The sequence below is a fragment of the Pelodiscus sinensis genome, chromosome 20 (genome assembly GCF_052426305.1).
Source record: "Pelodiscus sinensis isolate ZL-2025 chromosome 20, ASM5242630v1, whole genome shotgun sequence".
Taxonomy (NCBI): domain Eukaryota; kingdom Metazoa; phylum Chordata; order Testudines; family Trionychidae; genus Pelodiscus; species Pelodiscus sinensis.
The window spans coordinates 11,968,619-11,987,037 of NC_143071.1; the positions used below are offsets into that span (position 1 = coordinate 11,968,619).

Genomic DNA, 18,419 nt, shown 5'->3' on the forward strand with positions numbered 1-18,419 from the left:
ACACTTTTCTCACTGCAATTTAAGAACAAACAAAAAAATCATGTCAGCATAATCAAAGCGGACATTGAGTGACTGATGGAAATTCAATCGCTTTAACTTTGGCTTTCATGATTACCTTTCAGGGGGCCATGCACAAGAAAGCACGAGGGCCCTGCGATTATCATGTTAAAAGCTGGGCTGTGCCTGCCAATAATTAGATTTCTATATGCATTGCCCTTTCCATATTTTCAATGCGCAACATGGGGAGCTGCTCTTTTGCGGGTTAGAGAGACTGAGGGTCTTTTCTGCAGCTCTTAAGCATGGAATTAGGATTTTACACTAGGATTACCACAATGTGCCTGGACTCTGTTGGGTGGCACAAGCTGATGTGCTTGGCATTGTTTCCTCCTCTCAATAAGACAGGGCCCATGGTCACGAAGCTTCCTAGGCCATCTGTTACCTTGTGGCTAACAGAGCATTTTCCTCAGCTGCATGTAGAGAGATATGGGGCCTTCGTGCTTCTGCCACAAGCTTTTTTCTTCTGCATGAGGAAATGTGATAATAAAAGGCTTCCAGAAATCAAGGAACGCAGGTCAAAACTTTCACTTTTAAAATGTCTAAAAACAAGACTCCTAAATCCTTCTTTAGACCCCTAAGTAAGAAAACACAAAAACAAAAACCAAGGAGTCCAGTGACACCTTAAAGGCTAACAAATGTTTTAGGGCATAAGCAAAGATGAGTTGCAGCGCTGTACTGAGCATTCCACTATTTTGATCATGTATTTAGAACCCTAACTTTCTTCACTCATTTGAAATCCTTGGGCTTAGCTTTCAGCTTTGTGAGGCTCTGAATAATACTCTTCACCTAAAGAAAGCTTTATGCCTAAAATGTACGTGACAGTGGATCTAACAGTTGGTGCAACCCTGTGGTCCTTGCATATTGTAGATCTATAGTTTACTTTAGTATATTGCATGAAAATATTTCTAAAAAATAAGAGGCAAAAAAACCTCCCCTGGCATTGTAGAATAAGATCTCGTGTGAACGATTGTGTTATAATGATGACCAAGCTTCTGTGAACCCATTGTTTCAGGCATTTAAGAAGAGAGCTGCTGAATATATATGACCTGACCCCATCCCGAATAAAAAGCAACATGCAAATAGTCTTTTAAAAGGTCTGATTGTAGCACAATATAAGAGTTAAGATCCTGGAGCTCCCCTCCTTTGTGCTTGTTAGTCAGGGTGGGGACATGGAAAGGAGAGGATTTGGGAGGAAACTGACATTATGATGAAGTGGCCCCGTAGGAGGATTTATTTAGTCACAAAGGACTCCACACCCAAACCAGCCCATCAGGAGAAAGCATTTAGCCACTTGATCTCTGAACCGCTTCCAAAAGGAGACCCACAGCGTTCCCTTTCCGCCAAGAGTTCGGCGTATACTTTGACTTGTTCTCAGGATTTTTTTTCTTTCCTCGCCTTCATATTATCACAGGTCATAACCAAACATTACCTGGTTCTGGTGGGGGGGGGGGGGGGTTATGAATCCTTGGCCTCCCCAGAGATAAGGAATAGGTGCCACTTAAGGGACTGATCAAAAACAAAACCAAGACTTTCCCTTCTGATTTCCTGTTAGTAAACGCACACCAGGGAGACATTTCAAGTTGTTGTACCTTTCATTTTAACGAAAATCACTCTGAAAAGCAACCTCCCTATTTGAAGACTGTGTAACAGAAATCTCTCATCATCTCCCAGAGAACTGACATAGTTTAGCAAGCATCAAATTATATAGAGAGATGTATATGTATTTGAGTGTACTTCCATATTACTAGCAAAAACTTAAACAACAGTCTAGTAGCACTTTAAAGACTAACAAAACATGTAGATGGTATCATGAGCTTTCGTGGGCACAACCCACTTCTTCAGAAGTGATTAAAAGTACTGTTACCTCTGAAGCAGATGAAATTCAGAATTGCAAGTCCGGTAAACAGCAGGTAAGAAATCAAGGATGAATTGGATTTCCAGTTTTTGAATTGAAATAAAAAATGCACAATTTCCATTTCCTTATATAAATGACTGGGAATTCTTAAGAGAGGTATTTAAAAAAATAAAAAGGCTTGACAGTTAATCATTACCATTCAAAACCTGGAGCAGTCTCAATAAAAACACCCATTAAAAAGCCACCACACATCCATTACTAATACATAGAATCATAGAACACTAGAACTGGAAGGGACTTTGAGGGGTCATTAAGTCCAGTCCCCTACCCTCACCAAGCTCCATCTAGAGCAGTAGTTCTCAAACTTTTTGACCCCACTCAACACAAGCCTTTCCATGGGCCACCAGTCAACCACCCATAATGACAAAATGCCTTTGCTGACACATTCATATTATGCTACTGGAGCATAACAAATTTAAATATGCAGCTATACTATAGGGGGGCATATATAAATGGTAAGAAAGGAAATATTATTAATCAAAATAATTAAACAGATTAAACACTATCATGTTAGTTTACCAAACTTCGTTTTAAACAAAGTAAAATATTAATTTATGTCCAAAACAAAAGGTTTCAATGTTGTCTGTTATTTATGGTAGGGAGAGTGTGGGGAACCTTTTTTGTGTGGGGTCACTGATTCACAGAAAAATCATTTGGGAGCCCACACAAAAGGCAACCCCCCAAAACACAATATCCCCCAACCTTCACTGATGTGGCCACCAACTAAGACACCTCACTTCCCTGGTGCTCCAGCCAGGGGAAGGGGAAGAGAGGACTGAGGTTCAGGGCTTTCCACAAGCCATATTGGGATAGGGGTGCAGGAAGGGGTGAGGAGTGGGGGTCTAGGTAGGATGTAGAGTGCTGGAGTGGGCTGGAAGTAAGGTGTCTGGCCGGGGGAAGGGTGTAGGGTGTTCAGTTTTGTGAATGATCATGAAAAACGAAACAGTTTCAAATGTTTTAATCCACACACATTTTCTTCAATCTAGTTTATACAGAGAAATACAATACAGATCAACAAGACATCAGAAAGAGGCTTTAGGAAATTCAGCAACAGAATCAGTGGTATGAAAACAGTTTTAATCTAAAACAAATATGAAGTCATCCTTTCAAAAGTATTCCTTTCTGCATATCTTCTAAGTCATAAAAACAAGCAGGGCATGAAACTGACCAATGTAAATCTGAATAACTCCACTGAAATCAATGGAGTTCTGCTGACTTCCCTAGAATTACTTTGAATTTACAATTGCTTACAAACAGAAGCTTGCTCAAATATTTTTTACTTCTCAACAAAATACACAACACTTGTATGCAATGATTAACCAAACTTGTCAGCACACTGTTGGAGCAACCAAACATATATTCCTCAGGACAGCAAAACTCCCATTCAAGTCAATGGGAGTACTGTCTCCTTAAGGAGAATATGATCAAACCCAAAAAGTGCATAAACATAAAGCAAAAAGTTTGACCATATTTTTTTCCAAAATTGCATTGCTGCTTGTGTATAGCAAGAATACAGATTATTTTAAAAGAAAAAAAAATAGTTCCTTACTTTTACGACTAGAATTTTGTATAAAACTTTACCATTTCACACACAGCTTATTCACTCTTTTTTGAAAGCAGAAGAGCAACTAATTCTATGAGGGGATTAAAAAAGATAAGTTTATCTTCCACCGTTTTAAAGATACTTTGGAGGTGCAATCCCTAGCTGGTTGGTCATTTTTTCTTACAAATAAGAACTCAAACACTTTGCAGCTGTGAATACAAAATGTCTTTTTTTTTGGAGGGGGGCTTGAAGAGGTGGTGGTGGATAAATGGGCATTTGTTAATTACTGGACACTTTACTGAACGATAGCCACATATTAATATGCAAAATGATGTCCCAATTTATGTTTCTGAATAAATTGATTCCCATATTAATATTCCATGGGAAAACAACTAACCAACCACACATCACTTTTACTGGATAAAAAGAACCCTAAAATGTTAGAAATTCAGCATTTTAACCCAGTGCTTGAATTAATAAATAGCTCTTCTTTTTTCTTATTTAGTGCAATTTTAGAATCTGCATGTGCACATTGACTACAAACATATTACAATACCAGAATTTTTTCTAACCTAAAGAACAGGCTTTTGTAAACCTTCAACATGCTGGTATTTTCTCACAAATATTGTTTAAGTGACTATGGCTAACTCACAGTTAAAGCTCTTGAAATTCACATTTTTACAATATTCAGAATATGGTTTTTGAATAGTTATTTCTGCTATACATACTGAAGATATATGCTACAAAAATAAAAAAAATCTGTTTTACTATAAAAACATCTATAAAGATTAGATGGCTAGAGTTCTGCAAGCTACAGGAGTTAGTCGTAAACATACATAATGAGGGATGTAAACTTTGAAGATACAGACTGAAATCCTTACAACAGTAGTTTTCTTTTCCTCTTTAAAGAGGAGTCAATACTATAATCAGTTTTATGTCAGATGGCTACAAATATTTTAAATTAACAACTCTGAACTTGGAAATGTAAAGACCATCATAGATATTGTGGGCACAGAAGACAGGACAATGTTAAAGACAAGCAAAAGATCATTTTAAATTACAAAGGTAATTGAGACTTCCAGAACATTACAGCTGGTGGAAGTCAGCCTAGCGCCACTTAGTTCAATGGACTATGCTGATTTACTCCAGCGGAAGATCTAGCTCAAAAGACCCCAATCCTAAGATCAGTGACTATTCAGCACTTAGTGCTTGCAGGATTGGACCTTAAACATATGGAATGAGAGAATACTGTTCATACCAACCAAATGGCGTTCTGTTACCCTACACTGTGCTGTAGGAGCAGCTACAGTTCCTCAGAACAAGATTGGAGCATTTTTTTAAAGTGGATAGTTCAAGTTCAGAAGGATCAGTCACACTATTGAAAACACTACCATAATCTCCTTTAAGTCTAAAATCATTCTAATTATTTCTAGTTGACTGTTTAAAAAAAAAAGAAATCTGCAGTCACACTGTGGAATGAAATAGGAAAATAAAAGCAGGGGATTTCATAAATGTATTACTCTTATATCTGAAGTAACAGCAGTACATTTTCAACAACCGGACATTCTTTACAAAGTCAACGTGTATTACATTAACAGTTTTAATGCTGTTGAAAACTATGGAACAATAGACCTACAGACCTTTTTTTTTCAGCTATAAGACAATAACTTGCACTTTGTAAGGAGGCTATTTTGGATCTCAACTTGCTTGCTTACCCAAATGAAAACCACTGTAAGCACATTGCTGATTGTCTTTGCTAGAGTGAAAAAAATCAAGGTCCTGGTCCTATAAAAACATATGCTCTAAAAATCAAGTTCATAAGTCTTTGAAGGTTTCAGGGCAAAGACCATAAAATCCAATGGAAATAATCAGCACTCTCTCCTTAGTCAATACTGTCCTCTGAAAAAAAGTGCACTGGACTACCAGGTAGAACCTACACTTATTAAAATATATCATGCCTAATACCACAATAACAAAAAAAAGCACAGGACACAAGTCTACATACACAGGGAAAAATGCCTGACTGAAATGCAATCTAAATATAAGCACAGAACTGTCCACTGACGTCAGAATGGCTCTGATTTACAAGGACACCAAAACCCGAAAAACTAGTTAATTACACAAACACACAAAAAGAATTAGAAGGACGTTTCTAGAATTACAACTGCCCAGGTACCCTCATCAATTTTAGTCATTTTACTATCATGTTTTACCATTACCAAATATTTTTTTATTTCCCTTGTTGCTGTGTGGAAAAAAATAGAGCAGCTTAATACAATTGTGAAAATCAAGTGAATTAACATAATATCTGTACTGATAATCATGACTATGGTTAATGGAAGTCATGACAAATTTTAATCATCATCATGACAGTTAACTGGGATTAGACTTTGCTGGGACTAGGTCTTAATCCTGGTCTGTTAATACGGTGCGCAATAAGATTTACCTTGTGTACAATGATTGCAAAGTCATGGTTGTCTGCATCCTGTTATCAAAATCAGGTTCTCTCACTTACATTCTTATAGGATACAATGTGAAAATATAAATAGGGCCCAACAGAGAAAAATAAGTAGGGGCCTGTTTTTCAAAGATATTAGCATCCATGACTCCAGTTTATGTGAATGCAATCCAGAACAATTAGTAGATTACAAAAATGTTCAAAACACATTTGTGATTTTAAATTTGGTGTGGCCATTTAAAATGGGAGCCTTCTCAGTGCATTGGAAAAGAGAATTTGGACCATATTATTCACCCATTGTGGTAGTTTTGGGTGCTATGCTGGACTCCACTGTAAACACATGACCAATTAAATACCAGGTTATGAATATATCACAGCCAATAAGTAGCACAATTTCTTATAAAAAAAGATAAACGTGATTGGCAACTACTTTCAGAGCTCAACTATTTTATTTCAAGAGGAAAAAAGAAAGGGTGTAGGACCCATCTTATGGGCTAGGAACACTGCTTTTAAAAACAGGCTGCAGAAGACCAAATGTCAATAAAATCAGACATGTGTCAACACCCCTCCCCCCACCAATTTACTCTGATCTATAAATTATTCTAAGAAAAAGATATATAAATAATGCGAAGATTAATAAGGGGGTTGTGAGAGGAGAAAAAGAATTCACTCAATAGCTAGTCTTTGTGTGAAAGTTTAAGCCCATCCAAAAGATTTTCACTTGTAGGCTATAAATCCAGGAAAAGGATTTATAACAGATGCAGTGACCAGTCTTTAATTACACTAGCATATACTGCAATGCAGTCTCAAAATAGTTTAGAATTACTGCTTTGTGAATACTCTGAATGCTTGCTAAATTAATATCTTTATATTTCCATATCTGTACATTTTATTCAAATTATCAGGGTTATGAAAGCCTCTAAGAAGTTACATGTATTCATAATTTATGTCATCCTAAAATGCTGTGTTGCTTTTCCTATAGTAGGGCATGAATTTCAATAGCAGAGCACCCTCTTCTGAGTAACTAATATATTGCAATATTTTTATGTTTCCAGTTGTCAACACCTATTTTTAATTAAAAATATTAGGATAATCAATAGACAATATTGTATCAGGTGCTTCATGTTTTTTACACCAGCTATTATTTTAAAATGTGAATTTTATCAGGTTCACAGCCATAATATAAAAGAGCACATGAGCAACTAACATTAAAAATGAAAGTATCTTTATCTAATTCATATGCAAATTAGGCATGGAGGCAAATGATAATGCCTTATAACTAGTGTAGTCAGACTAACGTGACTACACTAGTTGCGAGAAACTGACAGCAGAATCTGACTCTGAATTTGGGTGCACATAAACTGCACCCGTGGGTTGAAATAAAGCGCTATTCCAAAACATCCCTTAAACCTCATGGAACGAGAGTTACAGAGACACCAGAATAGTGCACCCATTATTTTGAAATCTATTTTGAAATAACGGGCAGGTTTATAGACGCGGTGTTGCTACTTTGGAACAATTCTGGTATCCTGAAATAGCACTGCTATCTAGACGCAGCCTTTGTGGTGAACTGAAACGTTTTGATTAAAATAAAACAGTTAAGCAAGAGAAGTTAAAAAATCCCACAGGATGGTAAGATGGGAAGTCCTATGTTCACCTGAGATATTTAAACTTTAGCCTTAACATTTATATTTTCAAAAGTCCTCTGGCCTGCAGACAGCTAGACACAATTACAGGAAAACTGGGCCTGGCATCTCTGACTTTGTAATAGCTATCTATATCCATATCTAGTGACTACAATCGTCTCCAATCTTCAAATAAAGTTTTGTGAAAGGCTTTCCAAGCTTACAACACCTCAATGCGTTACCTATCAAATGCCCTCAGCAATCTCAACAGTTACTTCTAATTGCTCAGGGATGCAGCACAATTCTCTTCCCATCAGCATGCAAACAGCCATGATCTGGCTGAGACAAACAGGGCAATCCTCAAAAAGCAGCTCTCCAAATTTTCCAAGTTGTCAGATGACCCGTTGCCCTCATTGCCCATTCTCCATCTATACTACACGGCTATTCATGGATTTGTATTACCCAGAGTATTTCACTCATGTGGCTCCAGATCCTGAGAAGTGCTCAGCGAGTTACAGTCAGTGGAAGGATAGAGCTCGTCTGCAATCAGGGATGTAAAATCCCATTTAATTGGTTAACCAGTTAAACAGAGTGTTTAACAAGTTAACAGATTAAAAGGGAGCGGGCGAGGGGTTGCCTATTGCTGGGTACTAGTTAATTGTTACCCAGTAACCATCACCCAGCAAGGGTGATTCTTACTGGGTAATCGGTCAAGCGTTCCCATCTCTAGTTTGTGTACAGTACCACCACTGCAATACCCCATTTTCTGAGGTGCTGAACCTGCATTTCCTTCCTCTAGCCCTGAACAAAACAAATTGGGAGACAGGCTGCCCTCACCAACTGTGCTGTCATCTAGAGTAGTTTCTCAACAATCGGCCTGTGAACTAGCGCTAGTCCCTGAGATCTCCCTTGACACAGCTGAGGATTTCAGCAAGATGGTCCTTGATATCAAAAAGGTTGAGAAACACTGATCTGGAGAGACAGGATGGATTTTTCATCTTCACTGGGCCAGGAAAAAAAAGCATTTTTATAAGCTTTGTTTTAAGGGTAGGGTAGGGATTCAAACTGCTGAACAGTTTTTGATCCTATGAATACTGAAATAGATCTTGCAAATTTCCAGAAAAAATGTTAGATGACTCTTTCCAACAGTTTGATAAGCATAGGTCAAGCAACCCTGTCATTGTCTAACTTATCTGCATTTCAGAGCTTTATAATTTATCTATAAACATTAGTACACAAGCATTAGAGCCTAATACATAAATAAATACTTATTTTAATAAGTGTCAATAACTTATTCAAATATAAATAAAATAAAACTTACCAATTTAAAATGATTTCTAAGCTAGTATAACCTAAAGTATGCTTTAACTAAAGAAGATCTAGCTATAACATGGAATATCTACTTTGGGTATTTTTAATTTACTCTTATGTGGAATTTTGTGTCTCAACTCGCTCTATGCATTTACATGATAAATTATAACATCAAAGGAGGTATACAAAGCTACTGAGCATGGAATTTACATTTTTTGTCAACATTTACAATTCATTACATTCTAATCACATCTATAATAAACATCTTGCAAATTTGTCTAAATAAGAATGTATTAATGTCAGTAGTATACAGAATGTAAACTTTTAAGGGACACTGTCAAGTTAAAACATTTTTAACTTGCAAGATTATTAAAAATAGAAGAATTTCAAAAAACATAATTAACTTTTTACACATAAACGATGTTTGCTTTTTGCATTTCACTCAGCATGGAGAATTTAGGACATAAAGGGTTTGTTTTACTTCCTGGTCTCTGATGCACTGATACAATGCTGTTGTGTTCAGTTTCCATAAACCTGTATGAAAAGGCTTAAATAAACTGTTTAAAAACCAAACATTTTCATTAACATTAGGTAATCCACTGAGCCTTTTTTTAGATTTTGTAAAATTATATATAAACTACCCTACTTGAAAGTGTCCCTTTAAACTAGCATACAGAAAACAAAAGGAAAATTATTTGAGGATGCTGCCTTAAAATGACAAAAGACGTTAAACAACAACAACAACAACAAAATTCAGCGTTTAGACCAAGACTATTTCCTTAGCTTCTCACTGGGTTTAATGTATGCAGCACATATCTACTATACATTCAGTTACTATTTTGCAATCTTCAGTACATGGAACTGGAACGATTAGTGACAGGTTTACTCCTCCGCTTCAAATTCTTTTGTAGGGTTAAGTTACTTGCTAATAAAATAGCTGAAGAGCAACTACTGATTTTGGCTGGGTTGGCCATGAAGTTTTAAACCTGAGATGCTTTAACCTCATCAATATTCATCTTAAGAAATTTTGCTGGTTATCTAAACAGGATGTTTATATCTACTGTTACATCTATTCCATATTTTTGTATCACATGTCTGTAATAATGCTCTTTTCTGGTCATAAATTTAAAATGGGAGATAAAGTTATAACTCTTGCAAAACTATTCTTCATCTTGCATGACCTTGTCAGGAAGTAAACATTACTTCCGTTCTCTATTTGTTTTAGCAGATAATACATTTTTACTAAATTAGATCATATATGTATAAGGGATCATCATCAGACAAGATCAGTTATCTGTAGCAGTTTTTAAAAGGGTTGCTAACTGTCACCAAAAACAAACAAAAAAACAAATCTTGTGATACAGGTCTTAAAAGATGGCTGTGCTATACAAAGTCTCATTTCAATATCTCTTTTAAGTGCACCTCACAGTATATTGTTGAATTGAGTAAGACACATCACTTATTTAAAAGAGAAAACAGTATTCAAGACATACTAAAACATTTAGCTTAAAAAAAATCAGTTTAAGTTATGGTTTTCATTTTGACAGTATACACCTAAGTGTTTTACTAAAGTTTAGCCCAGAGGTTTTTACATTGATACTTGAAAGCATGGCTTTTGTTTTTCACCTCTCCGCCACTCACAAGTCTATACCTTAGTGCATAAAGGTTTAGTTATTGAGACAGTTAAATAGATATTAAATGTTCTAAGTTAATGAAAATTAATATATTATGTAAAATTATTTTAAAAAAAATCTATACGTCTTCATCTGTCTGTTCCCTTGTGTGTTCCTGCTCAGACATGCTGGAAACATCATCATCTGTTTGTTCACCCGAGTGATATAACATCAGTGCATGTGTCTTATGAGTTATGGTAACAGTGCAGGGTCCCTGTGCCCATGGCTCTCCATCCACCTGCATTGGCATCTTTGAATTCTTCAGAATCAACTGGTATTAAATAAGAACATATATATAATCAGAACTGTTCACTACAAGCAAAGATATCTCAATTACAATGATTGCCAATGATACAACAAGGTTTCAGCCTCCCAGCAGGGAATCTTAGTATATTGTTGATTACACGCATGTATAGGGCGCCTATCACGGAGTTATGTGGGTGCAATTTAAGTGGCAATTCATCTTTCTTGGAAAAGTTAACACCAGATTTCCTGACAAACTGCAGCTTTTGAAGACAATAACGTGATCGGGCAGCTGAGTGCCTAAAATAAGATGATACCGTTGACTCAAAAAACCAATTAAAGGGTAAGCATAAATGCTACCTACCCTCACAGTGTGTGCCCGTCCTAGTCGAACAGGATTTGCTAATTTCACCTGAATCTGTGCACAGTGGAAAGAACCATAAACCCCAGCAACTTCCAGAAGTCCATCATCATACCTAAATTTTAAAAAAGGAGACATTTACCATTAAAAAAATCCCAGTTGTGAATAACACTGAAGTAACTAGGAAACTACAGTGTTTCAGATACAAATAATGAAGGTGACTGATAGAGTATCTAAGCTTAAACCAATGCATTTGCCTTCTGTTGTATAACAAATTCAACACACTCTGTAAAATGTGGTGGCCCAGTTCTGCAGCACCTACTCATGAGCAATCCTTCTGATTAATGGTATTGCTTACTGAACCCACTTGCCATTACGCTGTAATAAAAAAAGCATATATTATAGCCCTTGAGGCACTACATACCTTGCCAGGGGATAAGTCTCATCCCCCATTCCTTCCCACAATCTGCAGCCACCTCCCCAATATCCGATATTCAGGACGATGATGCCTTCCAAATTCGGCAGCTCAATTCTCTCACCATCCAGCTCTAGCTTTACAGACACACAAGAGATTGTTAGTCAGTTATTGGGGGGCGTGTCAGTTCTCTTCATGCATTAGGGTAGGCATCCCACTTAAATCAATGGGCATGGGTCCCACATGATCAGCATGTGTGTTCTTTATAAAATACAATTGCTTTAGAAAAAAAAACATTTTTGACTTTATAATATGGTAGCCTAGCCTACAACCCTCATTTCCATTAACTATTACACTACAGTTGCAAGGGTTTGTGACTCAGACTTGTGCAGCCCCTCTACATTCAAGTCAATTTTACCTATGTATCAGGATTTTAGCTACACAGGCCTGGTATCGGGGGGCAGGGTAGGGAGGAGCAAAGAGGGCAACTGCCCTGGGACCCAGTGATTCAAAAGGGCCTGGGGCTCCTGGCTGCTGTTGCTTCTGCAGGAGCTGTGGCAGCGGGAATCATGGGCCCTTTCAATCTCTGTTGGAGTACCAAGTGACGCGTTCTGGACAGCCCTGAGGGCTGAAGGGGAAAGGGGGAGCAGCGTGCTCTGGGAGGTGCTGAGGGCTGGCTGCCCCAGCTCTGTCATTTTTGCCTGAAGCCCCGTCCCTTCCAGGGGCATGGTGCTGACCCGTCTCACCTTCCCCAAGAGCTTGGCAAGTCTGTCAGCCCCACTGTAACTTCACCAGGGGCTCTCAATCCAAAGTCTACAAATGTAACTAGGAATTTTTAATGGGCTTAGGATCAGGCACCAGATACTGTACAGTTAGTCCTGAATAGTTATTGCCACAGGTTAGTTTTGTTACTCTAGAAAAAAGGTAAGCAATATATGGTGTGCTTTAAGAGACTTGGGCTTTGTTTAGATTTTTTTTTTTTTTTAACAAAAAAGCAGATCATTTCCTTTTAAGATCCTACTTTCTCAAGAGAGGGAGAATGTATGTTCCCCAGGGAAAAAAGTGAATTAACTCACAAGAGAATCTTACCTCAACTTTTTTGTTAAGATCTTTACATTCCTGTACTAAACAATCTTTAGTTCCATAGAAAAAATAAACAGCCTACAAAAAGTTAAAGAGAAACCAGTATCAGAAACAGGGAAAAAAATGAAGGTAATTTGATTATGCAAGAGCTTGAACTGAAATTCTTATTTAAGATAGATACATGTGTGTCCTTTTTGCTTTTAAAGTTTTCAGGAAGAGGACTACCCTACCTAGCACAAGTAAGAGGTTTCCCCTTTTAAAATAAAATCCATATTACATTTTTAAATAGAGTTGGGCAATGCCATTGCTCTGTGGAATTAGGAAGCCACAGTGGGGGTAGCGGTCGGACCCTGCACGAGCTGGGACTGAGCCAGCGTGCCGGCTCTCAAGTTCTTTAAACGCAGAACCGCTGTGGGGTAGCTGTCTGACCTGGTGTGAGCTGTGACTGAGCCAGCGTGCTTGCGTACAGACTCCCAAAATACTTTAAATACAGAGCTGCAGGGGATGGGAGAGAACTGCATGTAGCGGACAGCATTAACCAATAAGCGTGGCTACACTATTACATCTGTACATTGCTCCAGTCCATTAAGTTTCCAAATGACTGAGAAGGTCTATAGAAGAAAACATATTTAGGACTGCCTTGCAGGTAATTAAAGAGGCTTTCCCTCTACTTCCAGAAGGGAAGAGCAACCCAAGCAGATGGAACCTGGCTGGAAATGCATCTGATCCACCATAAGCTCCTCATGGAAGTTTATCCACAAGAGGATTGGACCTCTTCTAAAACTGGGAACTAAGTACTTTCCATTGTCAGTATTAGAGTGTACATTCTCAGTCACTAGTGTATAAACTTGGGATATGGAGACATAAGTAAGCCAACAGCAGCATGGTGGTGGACCAGCAGGACAGCTACATAGGGACAATAGTCCCCCCGGTTGACCAAGATCCCAGTGCATCTCAAGACATACTCAAGAGAAATGAACATCCTGACCAAGGGAAATAAATGGAATGATAAGGATGAAACTCCATGAGCTAAAACTCACCCATGTAGAAAAGTTTCATGTAATGGAAAACATGGCCCACATGGCAGTTTCCGAGGTTGGACAAAGCTCCAACAGTGTTAGTCACAACTGCAACTAGTCAGTGGCCTCGGCTGTTCCCATGGAAGTGATTTTGCGATAGTATTGGAATGCAATGCCATGATATTGAACAACACAATAAAAATGTAAATACACATTAGACTAAACTAGACACTAGTAAGGCACAAGCTCAGATTAAGTTGCAGAAAAATGTTTAGCATGTTTTCTGCTACATTTAAAAAAAATCCAAGTTTGTCTCATACTGTTATGCAAAACAGCCTATACTTAAACACTTGCATGAATTAATGGAGGCTATGTACAGCCTTTGATTAAAGGGTGCCAATCCTCAATATATATGGCAAGAAGTGGGAAATGCTATTTTATCAATCACACCTTATTAATAATTCTGCTGGAAAACAGAGAGGGAGTCTTCTCACGATGCGCATGAAAGTTGAGAGCCATGAGAGCATCAGGTCCTATAGAAAAATAGTTGTTCATTGTGAACACCTGCGGGACATAAGGACATAAGAACATAAGAATGGCCATTCAAGGTCAGACCAAAGGTACATCCAACCCAGTATCCTGTCTGCCAACAGTGGCCAATATCAGATGTCCCAGAGGGAGGGAACACAACAGGTAATCCTCATGTGATCCCTCTCCTCTAACTCATTTCCAGACAAACAGAGGCTAGGGACACCATTCCTACCCATGCTGGCTAATAGCCATTGATGGATTCAACCTCCATGAAGCTATCTAGCTCTTTTCTGAACCCTGTTAAAAATTCCTAGTCTTCTCCACATCCTCTAGCAAGGAGTTACAGGGGTTAACTGTGCACTGACTAAAGAAAAACTTCCTTGTATTTGTTTTAAATCTGCTGCCTATTAATTTCATTTGGCGACCCCTAGTTCTGATATTGTGGAACATACATAACATAAGAACATAAGAACGGCCGTACTGGGTCAGACCAAAGGTCCTTCTAGCCCAGTATCCTGTCTACCGACAGTGGCCAGCACCAGGTGCCCCAGAGAGGGTGGACCAAAGACAATGATCAAGCAATTTGTCTCCTGCCATCTCTCTCCAGCCTCTGAAAAACAGAGGCCAAGGACACCATTTTATCCCCTGGCTAATAGTCTTTTATGGACCTAACCTCCATGAAATTATCTAGCTTCTCTTTAAACTCTATTATAGTCCTAGCCTTCACAGCCTCCTCTGGCAAGGAGTTCCACAGGTTGACTACACGCTGTGTGAAGAAGAACTTTCTTTTATTTGTTATAAACCTGCTACCCATTAATTTCATATGGTGTCCTCTAGTTCTTCTATTTAGGGAACTAATAAATAACTTTTCTTTATCGGCCTTCTCCACACCACTCATGATTTTATATACCTCTATCATATCCCCCCTCAGTCTCCTCTTTTCTAAACTGAAAAGTCCCAGTCACTTTAACCTCTCCTCATATGGGACCCGCTCCAAACCCCTAATCATTTTAGTTGCCCTTTTCTGAACCCTTTCCAAGGCCAAAATATCTTTTTTGAGGTGACGAGACCACATCTGTACACAGTATTCAAGATGTGGGGGTACCATAGTTTTATACAGGGGCAGTAAGATATTCTGGGTCTTATTTTCTATCCCTTTCCTAATAATTCCTAGCATCCTATTTGCCTTTTTGACCGCCGCTGCACACTGCGTGGAAGTTTTCAGAGAACTGTCCACGATAACTCCAAGATCCCTTTCCTGATTTGTCATAGCCAAATTAGCCCCCATCATACTGTACATATAGTTGGGGTTATTTTTCCCAATGTGCATTACTTTACACTTATACACATTAAATTTCATTTGCCATTTTGCTGCCCAATCACTGAGTTTGGTGAGATCTTCTTGGAGTCTCTCACAGTCTGCTTCTGTCTTGACTATCCTAAACAGTTTGGTATCATCCGCAAACTTTACTACCTCACTGCTTACCCCTTTCTCCAGATCATTTATGAATAAGTTGAAAAGGATTGGTCCCAGGACTGACCCTTGGGGTACACCACTAGTTACCCCTCTCCAATCTGAAAATTTACCATTTATTCCTACCTTTTGTTTCCTGTCTTTTAACCAGTTCGCAATCCAAGAAAGGACCTTCTCTCTTATCCCATGGCCATGTAATTTACACAAGAGCCTTTGGTGAGGGACCCTGTCAAAGGCTTTCTGAAAATCCAAGTGTACTATATCTACTGGATCCCCCTTATCCGCATGCTTGTTAACCCCTTCAAAGAACTCTAATAGATTAGTAAGACAGGATTTCCCTTTACAGAAACATAACTTTTTCTTATTCAGTTTTTCCACACCAGTCATGATTTTATAGACCTCTATTATGTCCCTCCCCCCTTCATCTCCTCTTTTCAATCTCTCTTCATATGGGACCCTTTCCAAACTTGTAATCATTTTTGTTGCCCTTTTCGGAACCTTTTCCAATGCCAATATATCTTTTTTGAGATGAGGCAACTACATCTGTACACAGTATTCAAGTTGTGGGCATACTATGCTTTTCTATAGAGGCAATAAGATATTCTCTGTTTTATTCTCTATCACTTTTTAAATGATTCCTAACATTCTAATCTGCTTTTTTCACTGCCGCTGCAAACAAAAGCTCTAGTTAAAAATTCTAGAGACAGAAAAACAAAATCCTAATAACTTCCAATTTGCCAATTACAAGTGTGTAATCTGAAGTACAGATAGCCGTTTGTATATTAGCTAAGAACTGGTTAAGGCTCTGAGTTACATAGGTGCTATGATGAGTATTATATAGTGATGGGAGATGTGCCCATGTTACAGAGCAGAATTTGGTCCTATGAAATTAAAATAGTCAAACTTTCACTGACTCTCTGCACTTACCAATACACTGTCTGTGCTTAAATTATTGTTGGATTCATGGAGTTTTGCTAATACTTCTCAGATACCACAGGCTTTGACTTCCTCAGAAAGGAAATCTCTGTGACCACTTTCAAAGAATATTTTGTTTGAGAATGCTTCTTTTGGCACTTTCAGTGCTCACAATGGCACTTTTTAAAAATAAGATAAACATTCTAAATATCAGGTCTGCAAGCAAAACATGTAGGGATCTAGTAAAGAAACAGTAAATCCTGCATTTATTTCTGTAGATCCCTACATTTTCTAACTGACGGTGCTACATCACCTAACTACAATATGCATATATTTGTATGTATGTATCTATCTATACATACATATATACACACACAGTTCATTAAAGTTTAGAATTGTATTATAGGAATTTTGACATATCCTGTGACAAGTCAGAGATCAATTCCCACAACACTATTCCAATATCGTCTGTTCCCGATACTAGGGCCTGATTTTTCTCTCACACTAATGAAAATCAGAGGTAACTCTATGGATATCAGTCACAAAAGTGTAAACCGACGTGAGATTAGATCACTCTTAAAGAAGTGTTCATTTTACAGTCAGGTTACTTATAACCATTTGATGCATAGAAAAGATATCTTTTTTTCCTGAAACTTTGCAGAGTGGCAACACACAATTTGCAACCTTCTTCACATTTCCTGTTTTATTATTCTAGTTAATTGTGAATTAGAAGACTGTCATGTAATAAGAATAGTATTCTGAGAGCTGCTGTAAACTTGCATGACAGTTTCACTTCGGCATCAGCCAATCAACAAAGCAGTTCAGTGTCTTCAATGCTGTAATATCGTTATTGCTAAATCTTCCATCTCCAGATGCTGTTGGACTATAGAGGTCCAACTTGTATTATTACTACACAACCTTCAAGCCAATTTATTTTATTTTATTTAGAAATCATATGCAAGTAGGATATAAAATAATCAATTCAAATAAGCATCTGGTAAGATCAACGCTTCAATAGTTTTGAAATCATACCTTTAGCTTTCTTAAATTGTAGTATCCTTTGTTTATTATCTGAACCTTCCATCTGAAAAACAATAAGCTATTAATCAACTGACAGAGGATGAACTAGTCTCACTGAACTCAAATTGCAATCAAGAAACTAACAACTGCAATGCACAAAATTATAATCAGAAGATGACTGTTCGTCAGAAGATTCAGCGATTTGGTTTCCTATTTAAAGATGCGGTGCCCAACACGTTAGCCACTAGCCGCATGTGGCTATTTCGCTGGTCGAGTGTGGATAGTTTGCTGGTTAGACATTACAGATTTAAAGGTTCAGCACTGGAGAAGCTTATCAGCAGAGGCTCCTACACCTGGGACATCCATTAGGTCCTACTTTCCCACTGGAGCAGTTACACCTCATTTGTGTTTCCTTACTCTGCTCTCACTGGGTGTTACTGCTGATCGGTAATGCTTTCTAGAGTTTATAGACAAAATAGTTAAGGCGCCGCCGTGTTACTTACCTGTCTAGTTTAATTCCATCTGCCTCCATTACATTGCGTAAAATTTGTTCCGCTGGGACTTCTCCAGCATAACCAGCACCCCAGCCCAAAGTATTAGACAGGTCATTACCTGTTCCGAGAGGTAAGATCGCAACTTGTGGAATATGCCGTTCTTGTCTCTGTGACATAGAAATGTTAAATTTTAAAATCTATTATCCCCAGAAATGTTAGAGAGAGCTGAAAATCATTAACCAAAAAGTTGTTTCAATGGTTATTAGCGAGTAGCACAGCTGG

General features: G+C 38.0%; 1 protein-coding gene across 1 annotated transcript in view; it reads right to left on the reverse strand.

Moving 5' to 3' along the window:
- Positions 1 to 2,915: 2,915 nt before the first annotated feature.
- DGKE (diacylglycerol kinase epsilon) overlaps positions 2,916 to 18,419 on the reverse strand; it is a 29,705-nt gene continuing 14,201 nt past the window's right edge. The window contains exons 5-11 of the mRNA XM_006125151.4: positions 18,147 to 18,304; positions 17,656 to 17,707; positions 14,154 to 14,267; positions 12,691 to 12,762; positions 11,611 to 11,738; positions 11,190 to 11,301; positions 2,916 to 10,853 (exon numbers count right to left, since the gene is read on the reverse strand). Of these exons, the coding sequence (XP_006125213.1) occupies positions 10,662 to 10,853; positions 11,190 to 11,301; positions 11,611 to 11,738; positions 12,691 to 12,762; positions 14,154 to 14,267; positions 17,656 to 17,707; positions 18,147 to 18,304 (828 nt within the window). The 3' untranslated portion in view covers positions 2,916 to 10,661. The remainder of the gene's footprint in view (positions 10,854 to 11,189; positions 11,302 to 11,610; positions 11,739 to 12,690; positions 12,763 to 14,153; positions 14,268 to 17,655; positions 17,708 to 18,146; positions 18,305 to 18,419) is intronic.